The sequence below is a fragment of the Ips typographus genome, linkage group LG4, assembly GCF_016097725.1.
Source record: "Ips typographus isolate SLU linkage group LG4, UJ_Ityp_2.0, whole genome shotgun sequence".
NCBI lineage: Eukaryota > Metazoa > Arthropoda > Insecta > Coleoptera > Curculionidae > Ips > Ips typographus.
Genome location: NC_138425.1, coordinates 617882 through 640563, shown reverse-complemented (window position 1 = coordinate 640563; position 22682 = coordinate 617882). Strand labels below are relative to the sequence as shown.

At 33.6% G+C, this 22682-nt stretch overlaps 1 protein-coding gene and 1 long non-coding RNA gene across 3 annotated transcripts; one reads left to right on the top strand and one right to left on the bottom strand.

Moving 5' to 3' along the window:
• Window positions 1-43: 43 nt before the first annotated feature.
• LOC145728458 (uncharacterized) lies at window positions 44-1359 on the bottom strand. The gene is made up of 3 exons (XR_014178093.1): window positions 1075-1359; window positions 378-614; window positions 44-149 (listed from the first exon to the last, which is right to left on the bottom strand). It is a non-coding gene; the product is annotated as an uncharacterized LOC145728458 (long non-coding RNA).
• A 1045-nt stretch (window positions 1360-2404) lies between these two features.
• LOC145727541 (uncharacterized) lies at window positions 2405-22528 on the top strand. 2 transcript variants are annotated; one of them, XM_081977155.1, is made up of 7 exons: window positions 2405-2421; window positions 12413-12492; window positions 16844-16927; window positions 18337-18513; window positions 19016-19210; window positions 19268-19502; window positions 19551-22528. In XM_081977155.1, exons 2-7 carry the CDS (start codon window positions 12417-12419, stop codon window positions 21481-21483), a joined length of 2700 nt encoding a protein of 899 aa, XP_081833281.1. In that variant the 5' UTR covers window positions 2405-2421; window positions 12413-12416; the 3' UTR covers window positions 21484-22528. The 2 variants fall into 2 exon arrangements, with proteins under 2 accessions (XP_081833281.1, XP_081833280.1); XM_081977154.1 differs by lacking the exon at window positions 2405-2421 and adding an exon at window positions 2453-2611.
• The last annotated feature ends 154 nt before the right edge of the window (window positions 22529-22682 follow it).

Here is a 22682-nt window from a genome sequence, read left to right as displayed (position 1 = left end):
CTGTCTTACAACTTCATGTTTGGTGGAAAACAAATACCTACCATGGGTCATGAAGTGGAACGTCTAATACATTTTTATGAGCTGTGATGAGGCGACAACGTTTCAATATTAACAAAGTTGGTTTCCATTTTCTCCTAAAGTTTCCATTTCTGTAATGGTTTTTATTAAAGAAGTTGGTATAGAACTTTGGCGAATCATTATAATGAATCAGAAAAACACTGTTTTATGACACTCTGGGTTTAGGATGAAACCACGATTTCTGTTGTAAAAAACTTTAGTTTGAGCAGGTAAAGTTGAAGCACTACTCTACTTTTTGCTCAAATTTTCTTTCTTCCATTTATAACCCTTTATAACCAGAAAATCTTGTTTTTTTATACCTTTTAGTATCTTTTCTCAGTTTTCCATTGTATAACACTCCAGATATTCCATTTGGTTAAAGGCACTATCACCCAGAAGTTGTCCAAACAATAGCTGTGTAATCAAAAGTCCAAGATTTAGCAGTTATCTTTTTCCTCTTGAATGAACCCTTTTTAGACACAATAGGGTGAAAATCCCATTCTAACATATTCAGATAAAGTGCTTCAGTAACTAATGCATAAATATTGTCCATTTCACTGAAAAAATACAAAAAAATATCAATCTAATTAATAATAATTAAAACAATATAAAGTTATAAATAGTGATAGTGATAACAACTTTGAAAACAAAATGAACACCTCCAAATTAATTTTTTTTTTGTTTGTTCTTATGAACAGTATTGTTCTAGTTCAATTTTTTCTACTGTTAAAATTGGTTATAGGTAGAATGTAATATACTTTTTTTAGTTAGGCAATACTAAAAGAATTTTAAAGAATGACAAAACAGTCAGATAAATGTGTGTCTTATTTGCCTTAGAGTGAAGAAAAACTAAATACGACAGCGAATAGCACTAAAATTTGCATGAATATTTGGGTTGATTGATTAAGTATAAAATAATTTTAAAAACCATCCTTCTAGAGATATTTATTAATATCCTTCAATCAAAATCAATATTCAAGAAAGATTGCATTAACATAAATTTCTACACACTTTTACCTTAAGCTTAGATGTATTTTCCTAATGACACTTGTTTTTCCATTTCAGTTTTTTGTTTGACTTTTTTATATACATATGTAGAGCTCGAATCAGCTAAGAAAAGGCCACAGGCGTCATCAAACGATGATGTCACGATCTCTGTACGTCTCGCTTTAAATATTGCTGCTCTCGTTACTTTCCAAGTTGTTGCAGCCAGTCAGTGGCGTGCTATTATTTTATCAGTAAAATGAAACATTTTCGTCGTTTTTAATAAAGAAAATAAAAGACAACAAGTTTTCAAAGGAATGGAAACTCCTTCTGCTTCTTTCTTCATAAATTGTAAGACGTTACTGACGATTTCACGGCCTTGGCTGTATATGATAACACCTTTCTTTCCAACCTTTTTGAAAGACATTTTGACAAAAAACGTTTTTTATTCATAACACTATGTGAACTTCAACTGCGACCATCAACAATACAACCAAAACCAGACTAAAACGGAAACCTAACCCCCTAAGTCTCCCTGTCCGCCACTACATTTTTTAAACTTGGCAACACCGTTTAGAGTGCCGGCTAGTAAAAGCATATAAAAGGTCCAAATGTACCTGGCCGCTGCCGCATCTGTTTTAATTGTGTCCAAGTAAAAACCGTACTACGTTGCCAAGTGGCTTTTTGACCGCTTAACAATATATTTTCGGGAATATTTTAATAGGACGCCTCTGATTATATCTAATGCGACGGCAACTGTAGAAGGAGAAAGAAATAGTTTTAAAACTGCGTCATTGATGATGCGGTGGCTTTTCTCATCTGATTCGAGCTCTAGATAATTCTCCCAAAATCAAAAACTATCCCCACTGCAAAGAAAAATTGCTGAGTGTCCTCACTACATGTTCACCCAGTTCCAGCGTTGCCAACATCATATAAACACTATACAAAAATTACAGAAAACTTTATTTATATTGGTAATTATTATTTTTGATAGGCACGGATAGATGGAGCTCGTCAGACGCAACCACTGAGCTTTAGAGAAAAAGTGGAAGAATCATGTAATGTAAACGAAATAAAGCCAAATCTGGCCAAAGTTAATATTTAGTTGGTTTAATTTAAAAGTTTGGCAACGTCGTAGTATTTCATTTACCATCATATCTGTCTAGCTAAAACACACGTCACATAGAGCGCACCATAATATTAAACGAAGACAAAAGTAGCGGTGATGGCGGTTTCTAAAAACGTAATTTCACCGCTTACCGGATTTGCTTCTCTGCTTCTGGCTTCTGGGTACCAACTACTCAGTTTCTGTGGTTTCTGTTTATTATTGCTCCAAGTTTGTGTTGGGTGGTTGAGTGTCTGCTGTTAGCGCGTCATTACGTACGTAAAAAGAGTTTAAAAATTGGTAAATAAATTTTTAAAACCGCGTGTGTTTTGGGGAACTTTAGAAATGTAATGTGTAACGTATAATTGTTTAAAAACGAAACCAAAACTTTGAAAAGTAAACTTATTGGGTTTTGGAATTTGTGCTTGTTTGCTAATTTGCTTGGACTGATAAACTACCCTAAACGTAAGAACACCATTCTGTTTATTAATTATTTATTGTTTTTGTTTTCTATGTTTAGGTTTATGTTGTAATTGATCATTAGTTTTTAGTGAATATAACACTTAATTGGTTTACGGTTATGTAAAGTTATTTAAAAAAATTGAAAAGTTCTATTGAAAGTCAATATGCTGCAGTTTATTTTGAAGGAATTAAAAAAACCGTTGACAGATGTTGTATAACGCTTGATGTTATCGGGAACATTATTACCATTATACAAAATAAATATTAAACTTCGTAAACGTTAGTAATAATTTGCAAATATTGCTTTCTAACAGAATCCAAAAAAGGAAAAATTTACAAGGTGATCCATTTAATATTACAAACTTTCAGTTAACTTTTGGTAGATCTCTGGCAGAGCCTCATTTTGTTTATTGCAAAGTTCTGTAAAAAATGTTGAAATTAAATTAATACAATTTCTTTCAGAAAGCACAATATCATTTTCGAAGAACCTAAACCGATTTATGCGGAATGAAGTCCTCAATTTGATAGCCAGTGTTGCCAAGTTAAAATATTTAACGGCGGTAGAATAATCAGTCAAAAAAACGGTAGATAACAGTAGATCAAAACAAATCATTACATTAATATACAGGGTGTCTTAATAGTTGTCAAAAATTTTAATCATTAATTCTTGCTATAAAATCCGTACTTCAAAAATACAGATTTTTTATTATTTTATTAATAATTGTTTTTTAAGCTTTGACATTATTGACAGATATCACTTGGTTTTAAAAGAAAATTTAGCTAGGCAGTCACGTGACCATTGTCAAAAATCATAAATCTCAAAACTCTCTTTATATTGAATACTGCAAGAAAACGTTTCTAAACTCTAATTTTTGCAACTTTAGTGCATGGTTTGACAGTTTTGACGTTAGTGACAATTGTCACGTGATTGTAGAATAGTATCTAGCTTGACGGTCACGTGACAATTGTCAAAATAACTGTCATAATTCTTTGAAACACGTTTTATATCAAATACTACAAGAAAACGTTTATAAATCCTGATTTTTGCAACTTTAGAGCATGGTTTGACAGTCTTGACGTTATTGACAGTTGTCACGTGATTTCAGAAGACTATTAACTAGACTATGAAGTGACAGTTGTCAAAATAACTATTAAATCTCAGAAAATCGTCTTGTTTCGAAATTTGTGTTAAAATGTAATTCTTGCAAATTGTAGTAAAATTTTGACAATTCTGAAAATAGTGGCAGACATCACGTGGTTTTAGAGAGAATTTGGAGTAAGAAAATAACTGTTTTAAGCGCATTTTTAGAATCCTTATTAAATTTCCTATTCAATAAACTGCAAAAGTATATGAAAAGTTTCACAACCAACATGATGGCAATAACGTAATTAAAAACGGTAGATTATAACAAAAAACAGGAGAACGGTAGAAGAACTACAAAAACGGTAGAATACCGTTTTAACGGTGGACCTGGCAACATTGTTGATAGCAAAAAAAGCAAAAGTTTTAATGAAAGCGACTCCATCAGGCTAAAAGGGTGGCTTAGTGTCTATTTTTCTCTTTTAATCCGTCCGAATTTCCGCACTCCGTTAATAAAGCTTGAGTATGGTGAACCAAGCGATAAATGGCTTTGATAACTTTATAGCTTGTGGAACAGATATTTTATAGGTTCAAACCTTCAAACCCAAAGAAAAAAATGGATTGGACATTGAAGGAAGTTGGGCAATTTGATTACGAACTCAATGTGGAAACGAAATGACTAATGTTTCAATAATTATTGTTATAATATAAAACTTACAACAAAAACATACGGATGCTACTATAGTTTTGTTGCGATAGAGTTATTGTAACTGAAAACATGATATTCACATAGGTATTATAGTAGTTGATAATAATACGTAATTAGGTGTTGTAATGGATTTTTATGTTAACTTGCCAGAATCAGTTGAATTGATGATAATTACATTCAGCGATATTAAAATATTAAAAAGCAGTATTGTAAGTGACAATCTACATTATAGCAAAAGTAGATTTAAAGAAAATCAGACAAAACGACATGCTTCTAACGGGTGTTCAATAATTGTTATGGTCGTAGTTGGCTGTGGTTCTCTCGTTCTAACATGAACGTAGGGCCGTTGATAAGTTCGTATATGGTTTGAAATGACAGCTGTCATATAATAATTGTTATCTAAGACATACGCTTTTGTGACAATTGCCATCCATAGGCGACCTGACCATAACAATTATTGAACACCCGTTATTTTACTATAAAATACAGCCATCCACTTCGAGTAAAAAGAACAAGTATCGGGGGTAACAAAAAACCCCGTTTGTGCATTAAGCGATCAAGACGGAAGTCGCCATCTTTGTCTCCCACATTTGCCTATTGCGCAATTGCATTTGAAACTTCCAAGTTAGTCGTAAAACAGTTTTGTTTATATTTGGTGGTAAGTGAAGTTAGCTAAAAACCGCAAAGATTTGTTGTTGCTTTTCGTTCCGTTAAAGGTTAATTTTTGCAAACTTAAATTAGTTCAATTATTATTGACGAGTGGATTGGTGAATAGTGGGCAACAGCAGATTGATTTTATCGCCACTGATTTTCTGACAGTTTACGACCGCCATACTGAACGATTTTTGTCTCCCACTTTGGTTGCTATTGCTCCTTTCTGCTAATTTTTTTATTAATTGGCCATCCACCTCCTGGTGTGTAGTTATTCCCATTAATTAAAAGTCCAGTTTGCTATTGAATTTTGTCAGCCACCTGTGTGTATGTTTGCCATAAATACATCAGAAAGCATAATGGAATAATAGCAAACCGATTTTGCTCTACTGCTCTACTCTCTTAGGATGAAACTAGAATAAAAAACAGACTGGAATAAAATAAACACAGGCGGGCACCTAACCTATACGAGAGAAAAACAATTTTCTTTTTCGGTTTATAGACCAATGAAAGCTGAACATAAAACGATTTTCACGATAAACAGAGAGAGAGAGAGAGAGTTTCCATGGAAACTCCCTTTAGATCGGTTCTAAACTTTCTGCACCACCAATTATTACAACCTGCGTTATTGTTTGTTCAAGGTAAGAACGTGTGAATTGTAAAAGCGCCACGAATTGTTACTGCCCGTATTCAACTTCCTTCTCAATTTGTCGTCGGTTTAGAAACCCGAGAATTGTGCCAAACAATTCACAATACAGTTTTTAGCAACCACTTTGTACTAAAAAGCACATTCACTAAATAATGATGAATTTCGGTCGAGATGCAAAAATTTAATAATTATAAGCGAAAGTATTTCACCGAAAAGAAGTATTCTTCGAAAAATTTAAATTCAACAAACGATAATCATATACCATCGGAATAACACGAAAACATGTTCTTAGATAGAGAGATACAGAACACACAGAAGATACATTTTTGATACAGCAATACAAACATTGCACGTTATGAGCTATGTCAGAATTTTGACAAAGAAAGCCACGTTTTGGGCCTCATTCGTTTTCAAGCTCCATGGAGCGAGCAGCGCGTTTCTGATGTCACGTTGACGTAATTTAGCAAAAGCATAATTTAACCAACTGTCAAATTACGTCATTGTGACTCAAAAACGCTCTGCTCGCTCCTCGGAGCTTGAAAACGAATGAGGCCTTGAAAAGTATTGTACAGAGTGTTCCAATAAGCGGGGCACGCAGCTGTTTCTCACAAACTATACATAATAGCACTTTGGGAAAAAAAATCTGCTTTTCAAATTTTTTGGGTATTTTTATTTTTAGTGGTATATTAGAAACCTGAACGTTTTCTCGTAGCCACATTTATAAGACATATTTTTTTCCGAAGCGTTACTATTAAAGTGATTTAGAACAGGGAGACTATTATTATGTTTTCAAGGGTGCATTTCGCATTTTATTCTGGGTCATCAAATGCAAAAATAGTCATTCACGGTCAATTCAATGAAAACATCTTTATTCTTTATTCCAAAACTAGCCTGCAACCGTATAACATCTTATACACAATTTTATTATTGAATTGACTGTAAAATAATAATTAAGCCCTCATAATCAAGTCAGTAGATAATAAAGAAATGTATGCAAAATGAAATTATGAATACACCATTGTTTTGTCGATGGAATATCGTTGTTGTTGGTAGATGACTTTTCAGGAAACGTCCGACTTACATGAGATTCAATTACGTAAATTGTAACTCAAACATTTTGCTGAATCAAAACGACAAAAATATACCAATTATATAACATTCTTTACTGACAAACGGATATGCACCTTGTTTGGCACTTTTCTTTGCGGGTATCTATGAAACATTACTAAAAAGTGGGTTTAATTTTAATTAGTGTTACATAACATGCGCGATTAAAGAAAGTGATTGCACCAACCGATTTACTACTACACTACCTATGTAAATAGTTAACAGCGAGAGTAATTTGTAAAAGCTTGCCATACACGTAAATGTTTTTCCTAAAAATAATAAACTACACAATCATTTTAACCATACTATGTAGTCGATTAAAACTGGATATCTGCAGACTTGTTTCATATCAAGAACTGTAAATAGTTGATCATGTAAAGTTTTGAGAAAATATTATTAATAATTGTATAGCTTGTGTGACCACCTGAAATTCCTCTGTGGAATTCATTCACATTGTCTGTCTAGAAAGAACCTACGCTGAATGGAATATTAATGTTAACGCAGTCCGAAGAAACATTGACTGTGAATGACCAAGTTACGATTAATCGCTTGAAATTCCATGTGAAACAAATCAATGATAATTAATGGATAATATCCATATTTGCTACGTTTAAAATAATTTAATGATCGTAACAAAAATTGACATCAAATGTACAAATTTCACCTTTAAACTTTAGACGGTTGCAATTTGTCGTATTGGTAATCCATTTAATAACCAATCCACAGTTATGAAAGTGGTACATGTATAGTTACGAAATGAGTTCTTATGAAACAGATCCAACAACATTTAATACCTCCAGAACCAGTAGTCTATAGTAGAAAAATAAATTAATGATCATCATTATTTTCAATAAAATGTTTTTCTAATGGTAAGTTGTCATGTGTAGCATTTGAGGAAATTACGGGAAATCACAGCACTGTTGGTAGTTTGTGATAGGTGTTTTTAGGAAAACCTGTTTGGAAAACGTTTTGTAAAGTAATATTTTTTTAAGTAAAGTAAGTAAAAGGTAAGTAAAAGGTGAATAATTAGTAACCTCAGTTTTATTAAAACAGCTATTTTGGTTAATTTAACTGTTAATAAGCAAGTATGGATTGAGTATGTCATAGAATCACGAAGCAGCATCAGCATTATGATCGTTATTGACTAGCACAAATACCACTAATTAACAAAAAGCGAAAATATTTCCATTATTTCAACTAAAGCGTAATTACAAATAAGGTTTTAAATTAAAATCATAATATTTTGCACGTTTAGAGTAAAATCGTGCACCGCTCATCCGACTGTTTAGCATAATCGGATGTAAAAAATCCGACCTAACATATTGTTCGATTCTTGACATTGTCTTCACGGTCAACTAAACAAATCACGTAACGTTCGTGGCCAAATCGGAAATTCGTGCAAAAACAAGGATTTGCTTGTGGTGATAAACAAGGCGGAAAACATACCGAATGGAAATAACGGCCGGAAGGTAAATTCTCAAAGAAACCTCGCTTAAAGTCGGTTCATCTAAATTCAGGTCGCACAAAACATTCGAAAACTTCCATACAACCACAGGTCGGTCGTTCAATGAAAATTCGGTAGGCAAAAAACCAGTCAGCCCGCAACCGATCATATTTTGATTGACACACTGGATGAATTTAAATCAGAATCATTATTGTAGCCTTCAAAACTGACAATATTTTGACTGCATTTTACAGATTTTGCGATTTTTCTGTTTTTCTATGTATATCTATAGCATAACCTTAACTTCTTTGAGATATGTATAACTACACGGTATTATCAAAACTTGTTTAATTTAATAAAGTATAAACAAATAATAGTAGCAAATATTTGTATAACTTTTATAGTCATTAAATGCTTAAAAGATTTAGATGCACTGTTATGTTATACTATTGTGATACGTTTTAAAGGTTTGATGAGCTCAAAACATTAATAACCAAATTTCGGTTTATTCTAGAGACTACTTCAGGAAAACGTAACAGCGTTTTCAGAATAATGAATTCTTGGGTTGTGGTTCAGAAAAAGAAACAAGTGTCGAAGCTTTACAGTTTGTATAGAATAATAGTTTTGGCGCACATACCCGTACATGTATACATACAGAAAACAATGCAGCCGGGAAACTTCATACACCATAACGTTGCTAATTACCGTCTGTTTCCAATTAATTACCCACGGTGGTTACGTCGTCTTAATTAGGCGAGTGTGAAAACTATTAAGCAATTTCTTGTATCGTATTATAAATCATACTGTAGGCACACATACGTACCGGAAAATTCGGAAGGAAGTATTTAGAGAAAGTTGCTGTCTATGTATGCTTGTTTATTAGTAAGGGCGCTGTCAAAAAGTGCTGTTATTATTAAGTATGACGTCAAAAGTATATGCTAACATAAACTATAATAATAATAATAATTTCCTGAAAATGAAGTTGTTGCTTTGGTATCTACTTAAACAAACGCCAGTAAGCAGGTGACTGTTACAAGTACATTGAATATTGGTGCCATTGGCAACTCCATCTGAAACAACTAAACAGTTTAAGCAGTTACATTTGCTTTTATAAAGTATAATTTTTCGGCTGTTACGTCATCCTATAGTTTACTTTGATTTTCCTATATCAAACTTGTCAGATGGAGGTTCAAGCATTTTCGTCTTTGACATGGATTGCTCAGCAGCACAAATTCCTGTCGGCTGCACTAACAGCAACAAACTTGCGGGTTGTTGTGATTTTCCCTGCATCAGTGCAATAAAATTCCTGCGTAATTGCGTTCGGCTGCGAGTTGCCTTCTGAATTATAACATTCCAATCGGTTCAACGGTCCCCGATCGAGTCGCACCCGGTATAAGTTGGAAAGATTCTATCTTATTCCATCGTCTTTAACGTTTCAGAAAACATTATTCATCTAATTTGTATACGGATAATTATTCAAAAAGTGTTTATTTAAAAATTTAAGAAAGACTTTGTAGGTTATATGGGTTTTAATTACAGATATAGGTATTATGTTTAATAACGAAAAAGTACAGGATATTACAAATGTTCGGAACGGTCTATGTTTTGCCACAAGGTGAAAGCTACTAAGAAGAAACTTTGGAATATCACGAAAGGTTAAAAAAAATCTATCTCTTGATGATCCTTTCGAAGTTTTAGGATCAGAACTTCGGACCAGCGACATCTATCACTTTTTTTAAAAAATGGATCATGATTTTAATCAGTTTTCATGTTTTTCCAAAATTCTGCTAATTAGCAGTTAAGGTTTACTTAACAACTTTGTTGACTAAAATATCAGTACCAGTTAGTATCAAGTGGGATGAGTTTTCGAATCTTTCAAAATGAGCAAATTATTTTGATATTTCGTATCAAGTTGCATTGCAAGTTGTATTAAATGGTTCAGTTAAATAAAAGAGAACAAGTAACATTACACGTTCACATCTCCAAACATGAGAAATATTTAATAATACATTCGCTATGTGTGTCTATCGTATACATTTCTCATCCCTAATCCACCTGCTAATTTAATATTAACAGGTATTTTAGTCAACACTGAAACTTGATGTTGTTCTTTGCTCCAAGTTTAAATTCGAATTTCTCGAAACTGCGTTGGTAAAACTACGTGAAACTAAGGTGCTGATTATGAATTTTGGAAAAACATAAAAATTTATTAAAACAATAATCGATCCATTTAAAAAAATAAATATGCTGAATATCGCTGGTTCTAATACGACCATCAAGAGATTTACTTGATATTCCACAATTCTATCATAGCAGCTTTCACCTTGGGGCAAAAATAAGATCCTCCCGGAACATTTGAATTACGTTTTATAGAAGGTTTTAAAATTGTTTGTTAAAAATGTTGGAGTGAACAGAATAATACAAACAGCAAATATAATTTAAACTAATTTAATTTTTGAAGAAATTGTTATTAAAAACAGACGTTGATAGTGTAGTGTAGATTTTAGACAGTACGAAATCATATTTTAAATCTTTGGCTATCAACCTGTGTCATCTCAGACAAATCTAAGTACCACCGAAAGCCAATAAATATGTTTCCTCTGCTTTGGTGGTATTTTACAGGACGATATCGATCTAACTATACACATTAACAAGCCTTAATTACGGGCGCCCTTTTCAGGTTGAATTAAACCGAGGCTCAACTCTGACATGCTGGTGCCGGAGGCTCTTGTTGGATTAATGTTGTGTTGGGACTGTACGTTTTGTGGTTAATCCGATGGACGGATGCTGAGGTTTATTGATTTATCAAAGGATCCCAAGTCGACCACAGTAAATATAATCACAAGTACAAGCGGCATTTAATTTTAGTTAATGTAACCGTTACTACAGCCTAACAATTAAGGAAGATAAACGATGCCATTATTAATAAGACTAAAAAGACAAAATAGTAAGCTAAAGTCATGACTAATTTGGAACGTTAAAATATCATTAATTACTAAACAATGCCTTGTAGCTCCCACCGAACAAACATCTATTAAAACGGTGGGCATTTATAAATTCGACGGAAACGGCCATAAATCAAAATCAGATTAAAAAAAAATGTTAAAAAAACTCGTGGGCAGAAAATAAAGAGACACTACCTACCCTCTTACCCTAAACCACGACCACCTCCGACCTCTTACCTAAAATTACGAATTAATGAGCTAGAACGAAGCAGAATCGAATAAACCGGGAATTGAACTGAAAAGTTTAAAATTTCCAGTGGAAAATGGCGGACCTCGTTGGAACGGAAAATGATAATTTGCCAGGCAAAGAAATACGACTTTGACGAAGTTTTTGTCAGTGTATTTAAATTTGTTATCGACAAGAACCGGTAGAATTCTAATTGCGAAATTAAAATGGCTCTCAAAGGAGTTCCAGTTAGTGGAATTTTAAAGCAAACGTTTTATTTATTATTTTTAATATGATTTATTAAATCAAAAGATGATCTTAAAAGCTGAATTGTAATGAATTTCATTCACATATTTTAGAGAACGTTGACAGTGTCATTACACTAATAACGTTTTAAATCTCAAGTGTAGTCAAACCAGATCAACATTGGCGTTCTCTTCACGCTTAACAACTTTATGAACAACTTACTGTTCTGCAACTTTGTTAACTCAATAATCCCAAAGAAAGTAGATGGCCTAGACGCAGTAGTATATTAAAGGATGCCATAGTTAGACAAAGTTCGACCAAATCTCGATTAGTTTATAAACTCGACTGAAGTTAAGTAGTTTAGGTAAAACTACTTCTATAGAGTGACAATCTAATTAGTCGTCTCTGACTATGGACCCGGTTGAAAGTTGTGTGTGTTGATACCCTTTTGCATACACGTTTTGCTTGTTGTGGTGATTCTCCATTTAAAGATTTACGCCACTTAAAATAAGTGTGAAAAACAAAAAAAACAATGCTCTGTACAAATAATGAACAAAATGCAATAGCTGTTTAATCAAATTTACAACGAGCAACGAACAACGGGAGCATCAGAGTTTACAAATCCAAATGTAAATGCATTTTTGTACATACATTTGTGAAATTTCTAACATTTCTATTTCTAAAAAAATTCTATAGAAAATACCATCTATTGTGGGTACTAATGCAATATATCCTATTCTTTGCAGGAAGATGAATGGAAACGGTGGCTTGGGGCTTGTCCTGTTCCTGGCCATAAATTTCCTGCTCAATAGTCCCGCTAATGCTGGTAAGAATAAAGCAATTTTTTTCTGCTGTAGGTAACGATACGTTTTTAAATCGTTGTCACTGTTGTCGTTGTTTTCAAATTGGAGTTTTGTCATTAAATACGGTATAAGTGGTCACGGTCAGAAAAATTCCAACTCCGCAATATCATTTTACAACTCGAGAGCCGGTGTAAGTGTAAGTAATAAATGGATCCGTCGAGAGGAGTAGCCTATTTTTTCGGTCTGGAAACTTCCGGAAACTTCTCTAATTTTACGATACTATATAAAATATGCGGACCCCTTTCTCGGAAATCTGTTCCACTTTAGAAGTTTACAGCGCGAGGCGATGAAAAATTCATAAACTTTGTATTTAAAAATGCTAAGGGTGATGTATTTTTGCATATTTCGTTTTCGGTAACCCTTCCCCCTATGTTTGGGTTTTATCACTACCGAGGAATAGTTTTAGCATTTATAAACATGATTTTGTTTAGTCAAAATAATTTTTTTTCTAAAAATACACAATCTGAGTTCAGTCAGTTTGCAAATTCTTAATGCAGTGAACCATTTTAATTAATGCTTTTAAACCGCTTATTTAGCTTTTTAGTGAAGCATAACTCAAAGGATACCTTTCCTTTGCTGTGCAGGACTGCTTTGCAATATTGGATTACTTGTTCAAGTGAATTGCTAATTTTCTGAATATGCACGTCATCCAAGTTGATATTGAAATTGCCAGCAGAAAGGTACAGAAATACGTAAGTCTCAAGAAGAAAAAAAACTGATTTGAAAGATGAGCGCTTTCACCTTACCAGATTTGCGGTTTTTATTATTCAGCTCGTATATGGTAATGAGTGTTGTGTAATTTCATTATTTCAATTTCTAGCTTTAAATAATTGCACCTCTGTTGCTAATGTCGTATTTAGTGAGGAAGGTTTATTAGTAAACATCGGTTTGTGCCCGTTAATGACCTAAATTTCATAAATTGATGCTTTAGCCTTCTCTGCGTGCATATCGATATTGGCTGATGGGTAATCTTTTCCTGCATGAAATCGTCTTTATGATTCATGCATTTCCTAGGATTGAAATTAATATAGCTGAAAATCGATTTGCAAATTGGAATTAAAACGTCTTTAAGGTTCTTCCATCAAAATTGGAATTCAGGGCTAGATAGATCCTATCTAAAACTTGATGTCGTCTTCTGGGTCAGTTGGATCTTCAAAATTTGAAGAAGTAAGAACATTATTATGGTGAACTTTAATAAAGTCCATTGTATATGCTTCTTCGTTTGGGTTTGAGAGTGACGAATTTTGACAATTTGAGCTAATGTGGGGTTCAAAACCAATACTACACTATGATATTTGTGCAATTGATCGATCAATCAATCAGACTTTCCAAATACCCACAGTTTGAAAATATTTATCAATTATTATATGATTGTCTAGTTAATATACGCGTATTTAAAGTTTGCATCATAATAATATATAAACCATTCGAAAAATTTGACTAATTAACGTTTCTGAAGACAAACGAGCCAAACTTACGTTACGAAAAAGCCTACGCTTATTGTTAATTGTATATCTAGCACGAGCGGCCCCATTAACTATTTATTACAAAACTGGGAAATTATAATATATTTCGTGTAAAGCATTAAAACGTCTGAACACAAGTGGCATTGCATTGTGTTTTGGACATTTCGGGGGCACAAAGAGCCATTGTTGAGAATCACCAGATTGCAATTCTTACCTACCTGTGAGTTTTTTCTGTGATAATGTTTTCAAGGTTAGGCACTCTTTATTTTATTGTTTGTAAAGGTGTCGCACAAGGTAAACTCTATTACTAGTTATTTATACAATAAGTAGATTTAAATCATATTTTATTACAGTTTTATGCAATATTTTTATTAATATTCGACGTCTTATATTAAACATTTTTTAAAAATTAACGCTTAGCAACGATTTAAACATTTTTTTATTCACTAGATGTTTAAAACATTTTTAAATCACCCTGACTGACAGTTGCCTATTTAAAGACGTAATTTTTTTAAAAACGTGACTTAAACCGGTTATTCACTCAAAGAAATTGCTCTTTTCGTGAATAAAAAATGGTTTAAGTCACTTGCTATATAAATAACTATTATTAAATCATTTAAAGCGTGATGTCAAGTAATGTCTAAATTTAACTTATCCTAAACAAAAATAATTCTGTCAAATCATGCATCTGTAAAAAAACTATGTAATTGTAATCAGAGAGTTAAGCATTAAGCTTAGCGGTATGATTGGATCACAGATTGGATGGAAAATTAGACTATTTAGCGAGCCTGGGTCGTGTTCATTGCCCATTCAAAACTCCACAAATTTTGCTAATTTCACCCCATTAACTTAATTGATCATAATATAGTGCACATTTTAACATTCGCGATTAGTGGCAGCCGTAACGAAGGCTTATTTGTTGCAACTCGACTACAAAACAATATTTGCAACGTCGGTTTTCATATAACGAAAGATTCTCACTCAAATTTATCTAGATTCGGTAGTACTGAACATTTAATATGTGTAGGTTTTATCCAATGAATAATCGACCAATCGAAATCTTTTTTTATAAATAAAACTGTATATAGGAAGCACGCTTTGTCGATCAAGCGAGATTTTATGTACCGTAGAAGCGCACTTTTTTCTAAACAAAATTATTAGTTCTGCGTTGTTTATGTCAACACCCTCGATCGATTGGACCATTTTACTGTTACTGATTTGCTAAATAATTCCATTACAAGAAAACACATTACGTAAACCGCGCCACTCGGCCTTATTTTCGGTTTATGGTTTGATGATGAAGAGATACGGCTAATTAACAAAAACAATGAAATAGTGCCCCATCATTCAGTTATTAAAGTTAAATGCCAGGGATATAGGAAGTGATGATGGCAAATTTTGATAAATGCTGGTTTTCCTATACTTGATTTTTACTACAATTAAATTAATAAGAACAACAATCAGTTTTTATTGTTGCTCTTTGCATTGTTTGTTATAAAATGTGGAGTTTTACATCAGTTCTGATTCTCAATCTAAAATCAAACAATTCTAAATGCCTAAATGAAGCAATATAAACACTAAGTTTATTTATGTTTTAAAAATCGATATTAAATTGATTTCATAGACACGAAAATTATAACAAAATATTCTGGTAAATATAGGTGTTGAACATGCAAGTATACAATAATTACCCTCGGAAATTAATTACCAACCCAATCAAAATGTCGGTTCAAAAATATACGATTCTCGTCCATTTCATATGAAATTCGATGTTATTATTAGGGAATCAAAATTGAATCTTTTAAAATTGAAAATGTTTGCAAGAGTTTGCTAAATCAATGAGCCTGTTAATGAGCTGACGTACCTACCTTACAAACGAAAACACTATGTTTTTCCAAGAAAATGCCATTTACTTTTTGGAACGCTGTTATAAATGCACTAGCGTTTTTGTCTGTGAGTGTGTTTCTTTTTCATTAAAGAAAACAAGCAAGTCCATATTTTTCGACATAATTAATAATAATAATTAGCACACAACCTGTTTTTTCTATTTTTCCAATTTTTGTTCTCCCACTTTTTCGAAAGAAGCCAAATTAATTATGAAAAGTTAGCAATTAGATATTTTAAATTGATTTTACCTTTACAATTTCACATTATTTTTTTTACCAACTCTTATGATTTTAATTTGTTAGGTAACTGAAACCAGTGATGGAATTCGAAATAAAATTGATTTTATAATGATATCATTAGTTCTCCAAGACTCTGGAATTGTACAAATTCTTAGTTATTATATCTGTGCATATGTAATACCAGTAATAAATTTTAGCATTCAAATTTTTGTTTAGTGCTTTCTAGGAATACTGTAAATTTTGGGATTCATAAATCACAAACACGCTCGTTTTGTTTGTTGCCCCAGCTCAACATTTTCTTCCTGCGGTACAGTATCTCGGTCGGAATACTAAAATGTAATTAATTTCTGGGCAACAGAATGTCCAACTAACTTAGCACCATTCATTAATCCTGAACTAAACAACTTGAACGTGGAAATTGGAACGGCTATTTGTATCTTGATTCCCATTTGGCCTCCAAAACGAAAAAAACGCATTATGTTTTGTGGAATATTCATTTTAAACGAATAAATTAATTCTTGTCAATGTGACTGTTAAAATGTTAAAAGCGCGAGAAAACCCCGATTTCAGTGCCTCATAAATAAAACCAGGAAAAGCGACAAAACTTTTCTAGGATTGCTTTTGGTTTATGCTTTATGTTTCGTTTTAGTTTTGAGAGAAATGAGAAACGACTTAAACTGAGTTTTGTCAACACTTTTTCAAACTTTCTGTTTTACTTGCAGGAGTGCTGAAAAGGTCCCTTCGAATGGTTCGTGAAGTGTATCCACCGGATATCGAACCGGATATCGAATCTATCCAGCCTCAAGGTAAGTGTACCAAACTCTCAACTGGAGAGAGAAAGGGATTATCGCCCATTTGTTGTAAATGAGTCTGTTTGAACTGCGACGCCGAATGAATCTGTAGGGGAGAAACAGAATATATCCCCTTTGAGGATTGGTTTCGGTATAGGATGGGAAAAAATCCGATAAAAGCTCTCTGAAAATATTGTATAGCAACCAACTGGAAATGGTTATTATACACTGAACCTTTTTAATTTCTGTAAAGATTTGCAGAAATTTACCATTAGCTGAAGTTTCCTGTTTTCTGTACTTTTTCGTTCGTGTGTAAAATGTTATATCATATTCCTCGAGATATTCCTTTTATTTTGATAATTTGCTTAATAACCCTACTTAAAGTCCTCTTTTGTAAGCAGAAATGTATGAAATTGTCGCATTAATCTAACAACACAAAACCCTGTTTGTAAACAGACAAACAAGTAGAATATCCTGTTCGTAGTCGCGTTAAGCCCTTTCAACCCTCTTAACTCGTCTAGGATATTACGTCGCAGTGGATTTTATCAGGACATGTTCTCGAATTATTGTGCAATGCTAGGGGTATACACCTCCTCGCCCCATTTCGAACCCTTTTCCGGTAATGACTCGTTTCCGTTAGTTTTTTGTCGTTTTTGGCGGCCGTGACTTGGCTTTACAAGTACCTACACAATTTTTACATGGAAAAGGGTTATTATTTTGTCGATTTGCAAATGTGTAATAGTGTGAGTATGTGTCAATTAAAACTAAAAAACTTTTAGTGGTTTATATTACCAAACTAATCATATATGTACATATGTGTGACCATTTATTTTGTTGGAAATTTGTATGTTGAAATATGATATTGCAATTAGTATCAATTTAAACTTGATAGGTATAACATGTGTTTACTTTTTACGATTAGCAGCACAAAGATATACAAGACACTTTTCACTTTCACTATTTCTAGGTACGTTATGAATTACGTACACGTTAAACATATGTGTGTTTTTTACTAATTGCATCTTATTTCTCAAAAAATGCATTTTTGTAAGTAGTACATTTTGTGAGCTTTAACGTCCTAGAAAACAAGCGACATGTTTATACTACCTATCGGCTGATTAAGCTACATATTTATTGGATTTTTAAACGTCAAAAGCCCCACTGCGGCATCAGCTATTAGCTCTCAAGTAGCTAATATATCAGGAAGACGTGATTTAATTCCGTTTCTCGGTTGTCGACTGAGTTGTCGCTGAGAGCTCCCGTCCCATTTCCGTAGAGGTTTAGTAACCGTTGCGACGACAATTTTATTAGAAAACTGCTAGTTAATTCTTATATTCTATAAGATATCGATTATAACATGGTTATTTTTTACATTAAGCTTACATTACATGCAGTACGTCTCTTAAGTTATTCTCTATTTACAGTTTGTATCGTGGGTGACGTGGTGTATGGTGCAGACGAGACGGTACTTGCTGAACAGCCCTGTCTCAAGTGCAAATGTCAACCACCTGGAGTCCAATGCGAGACTGTTCAGTGTACCAAAAAACCTGGCTGCAAAGCGATCCATCGACCTAATAAGTGTTGTCCGGATTATCAGTGCGGTAAGCTCCTTCAAATCAACACCTCTATCTGAACTTTTTCTAAAATAAAGTTAAAACCCGATTTATACAGACATGCTTTAATAAGAAGTGTTCTATTTGGTTTGATTTGGAAAAGGCCTTATTACGCTTGGTTTCTTCTAAACCAAGTTACACTATTCTGTTGTCTTACTATTTATTACATTGTTGTCGCTGGTCCTATGCACAGTTTGCTGTTTTCTGCTGCGATGTGCGATACCAATTAATTCAGGTGTCGATTTAATTATTCAATAGCCTCTAAAAGACAATTAAAACAATAATTGCCCGAGTGATCCCTGTCAAAGCCGAGTCCTCGGCCGGTTTTAATCCGTAATAACAGAGGAAATCGCATTCGACGTTGAGGCTTTTCATTTCAGTAGGTAGACAAGTAAAATAGTAAACCCGTAATATTTATAACTATATGTGACATCAAATTATCAATGAGTATACTGCTGCAAGTAAATAATCCAGTTTTTTTTCTATTTAGAGTGTGAACACAACGGAAAAATCTATGCCAACGGGGAAAAATTGGAGACTAATCCAGGAGGAGAGTGCAAAGTATGCTACTGTCGAGGAGGAGAAGTTCAGTGTGCTGAAGTTTCCTGCTACATCCGAAATGACTGCGAGGGAAAACGTGTTCCTGGAACTTGTTGCCCCAAATACGACCATTGTCCACCGATTGGTAAGTTTTGTTCACACATTTTCAATCATTTGGTTTAATTAAATTTATTCTGTGTAGACCCAGTCCCTGATAGGTTAGCCGTAGTCACTTCAACGTCACCAAACACTTTGAGGCCGATTATTATGGATTTATGGCCGGAAATAAATTCAACAGAAACAGCACCGGTATCAACAGTAAATTCCATTCCAGAGGATAGTAATAAGGTACCTGACACTAGCGATTTAGTAACTCTAACGCCGTTCTTTGAAGAAATTGCAATTAGCAGAGAGGATGATAATAATCTTCATCACAGGTAACAGATTTGTAACTATTACTATACATATTAAAACAATTTTTTTAGGATCACAATACAAGAAATTATTCCAGAGCGAAAGGAAATTCCAGTGACGGCTCCACCTAAAATTTTGATATCAGAACCTCAAGGCACTTTAGTGATTGAAGAAGCCATTTCCACCTCCGAAAATTCCTCGAACGATTTAAATATTGACGATTCTGAGCCAGAATCCAGTGAACTCTCAGAAGTGTTCCACCATCCCCCTCCAGTTTTGAGAGTAGGAGACAAGCTTTTAATATTGAAAAAGGGTGGAGTTTTGCAGGAAAACAATACTACCACCACCGACAGCGTCATTACTATTATTGGGGCCGAAGGCCTGCAACGAGGAGGAGTGGAGGAAAGTTTGGAAGTACACGAAGTCAAAATTCAACCAGAAACTGAGGCGCAACAAATTCAGGAAGAGGTTAAAGTAATTACCACTGACGCAAGTACTTTAAAGGAGAGCACCACTGTAAAATATGTGAAAAACGATGAAAGCAATGACCTGGAGTTGAAACTTTCAGAGAGTACTCATATTTTAAGTTTAGTCAAACGAAAAAACAAACCTACTACAACAACATCAACAACTGAAACCCCTACCACAACAGAACAAGTTGAAGAAACGTTCACAACCTTAGTTAGCACTATTGAAGGTCTCAATCCTACAGAACCTACAAAGAAAACAACTTTGGAACTGAAAACTATAGAACCTACAATTTCTAATATTTCCACAACTGAACTACCAGTAACAAAAGTTGTGAACGAAGCAAATCCGGAAACTAATCCGGCATATCCACCTATTCCGGATGTAATGCCTTCAGTTTCTGAAATTTACAACGACAATTCAACAGCAACTGCGGATAGTAAAATTTTTCTGCCGGATATTGCCGTCTTGCTAAGCAACAACACTCTTAATCAAAGTGGGCACGCTGAGTGGCTAAAAAATCAAAATTTTAACGAATCTCTATTGGATTTTAAAGCTGGAGTGTTGCCTGACGAATTGCTGAACCAAAAATCACCCATAGACGATGATACTATTAGCGTAAAAGTGCTCGAAACTGAAACCACCACAGTACTTAATGAAGAAACTACTACAATTCAGGAGGAAAAAGACCACAAACCTTTACTGATTGGTGAAATTGATGTTGTTGCTAAAGATTTGGAAGCGTCTTTATCAGATGGCATGGAGAGTATTGATGGAACCACTCAGAATCCCGTTGAAAGCCTGGAGGAAGATAGTGGAGAGCAAACTACGCCTAGAAGCCAAAACCAGTCAGCTGCCATGCATTCAATGGAAAATATCAGCATCGAACGCCCTAAAGAAGGTTTCAACAAGGATGGGGAGAGTTTTGATATGACTCTAGGACTGAACAAAGAGAAAGATATTGAGCTGGGCAGCGTAGAAATGACCGAGTCTTTACTCGAGTCTATTCCTAAAGATGTAGAATTAATTGCCTCTAGTCCAAGAACCACTCCTAAAGGCACCACAGAAAAAAATGTCCAAGTCGAGGAAAACTCCTTAAAAGAAGTGCTAGATAACGTACAAAACACACCTAATCCTACAAAATTAATTAAAGAACCTGAAACCAGCACTTACGAGTTGTTGCCCACACCAGAAGAGACCAACTCTAAAGTGGTAATCAAACGAGAGATAGTTGGAGAGAAGAAACAAGATGACGTTTATATATTTAAAGACTTGGAAAAAGAACTGAACGCTGACGAGGATTTTTACGCTACCAAAAAATCTGATGAGCAACGTCAAGAAGACGAAAGAATTTTCAAGGAGCTCATCGAGGAAAGTGAAGGAAAAGATAGCAGTTTGAAACCCAAAAGCAAAGAACAGAAAACTATTGAGAACTTGTCAAATGCTTTAGCTGGAGTGGCCCTTAAAGGTCGATTTCCCGATCCCAACGTTTTGAAGCTAATTGGAGAACTGTTTGGAGGTAAAGCAAGTAAATAAAGAATTTACTTTTTCATTTGTAAGTAATGAAGCTTAAGAGTTTTTGCCAATGTATCTGTGAGATTTGTAGAATTAAGTACGTATCCAGTATTTATTATGGTAATTCGCACGGCGTGGCTTGTCACGATAACAAGCCCTAGTCAAGTGTTTGTTTTAATAACTGCCCCTAGAATATGTTGATGAGCACGTGTATAAATAGCACTTAGACACCTAATTAGTAACAAAAACAAAAAAGTGGTCGCTGTAGTAATAATTAATATATGACATTCCAAATCATTTTAGAAATAAACATTAGTAATACTAAAATGCTCACTATTTGTTAGATAGCATACGTAAATTTTGCATGTTAGCTGGTAAATATTATAAAAACGGAGTGTCAATGCAGTACGATCCAAGCAATTTTTTAAATTAAACCTTTGAGTTTTGCGTTGCAACGCAAAATTACATGGGATTTTGGAATACCTTGTATGCTGCACAAAATTGTCCCTAGATATCGGTTATGGAAGAGGTTTAAATAAAATAAATTGAAATACTTACCTACTAAAATAGATAGTTCTCTATCGCTGTTTAACTAAAATATTTTCAAGATGCACACCATAGTTATGCCAAAAATAGTTTCTGTGACACTGATTATTATTGTATTATCTGAAATAGAACCCCCTTATGTATATTACTTACATACGTTTTGTTATTTTGTAAAATGAACATATTCTGAATAAAACAGTTTTCTTTTTGTTTGTCGAACCGATCACAGTGTTACACGTCCTCTATGGGTATTTTTTTATTTCGGAAAAAGTCTACTACTACCAGTCGACTTTTTGACAATTTTGTGATGAATTTGATATAGATCTGTGTTAGAGTAATCGAAAGACTTCAGCATTCATTTTTAGTCACGTTGAGTAGTTTTGTAAACTTTCATAGGTAAAGACAAATTTAGCCTTTAAGTAAATTATCTGATAGCAAAGAGTCTATTGTTATATTATTATTAATTTTAAGTTTTGAGTATAATAATTATTACATAATATATTATTTATTCAAAACACTATTCATTATTACCTTTTATTGAACCTTTGTATTAATACTGAATGGTGAATAGAATTTTTTTCAGTCAAGCAAAACCAGGCAGTGAAGGAAAGTTTGAGGTTATTTGTCGAACTAAAATACTGTTGTTTGATGGGAATATTTGGATGGATTTTGAT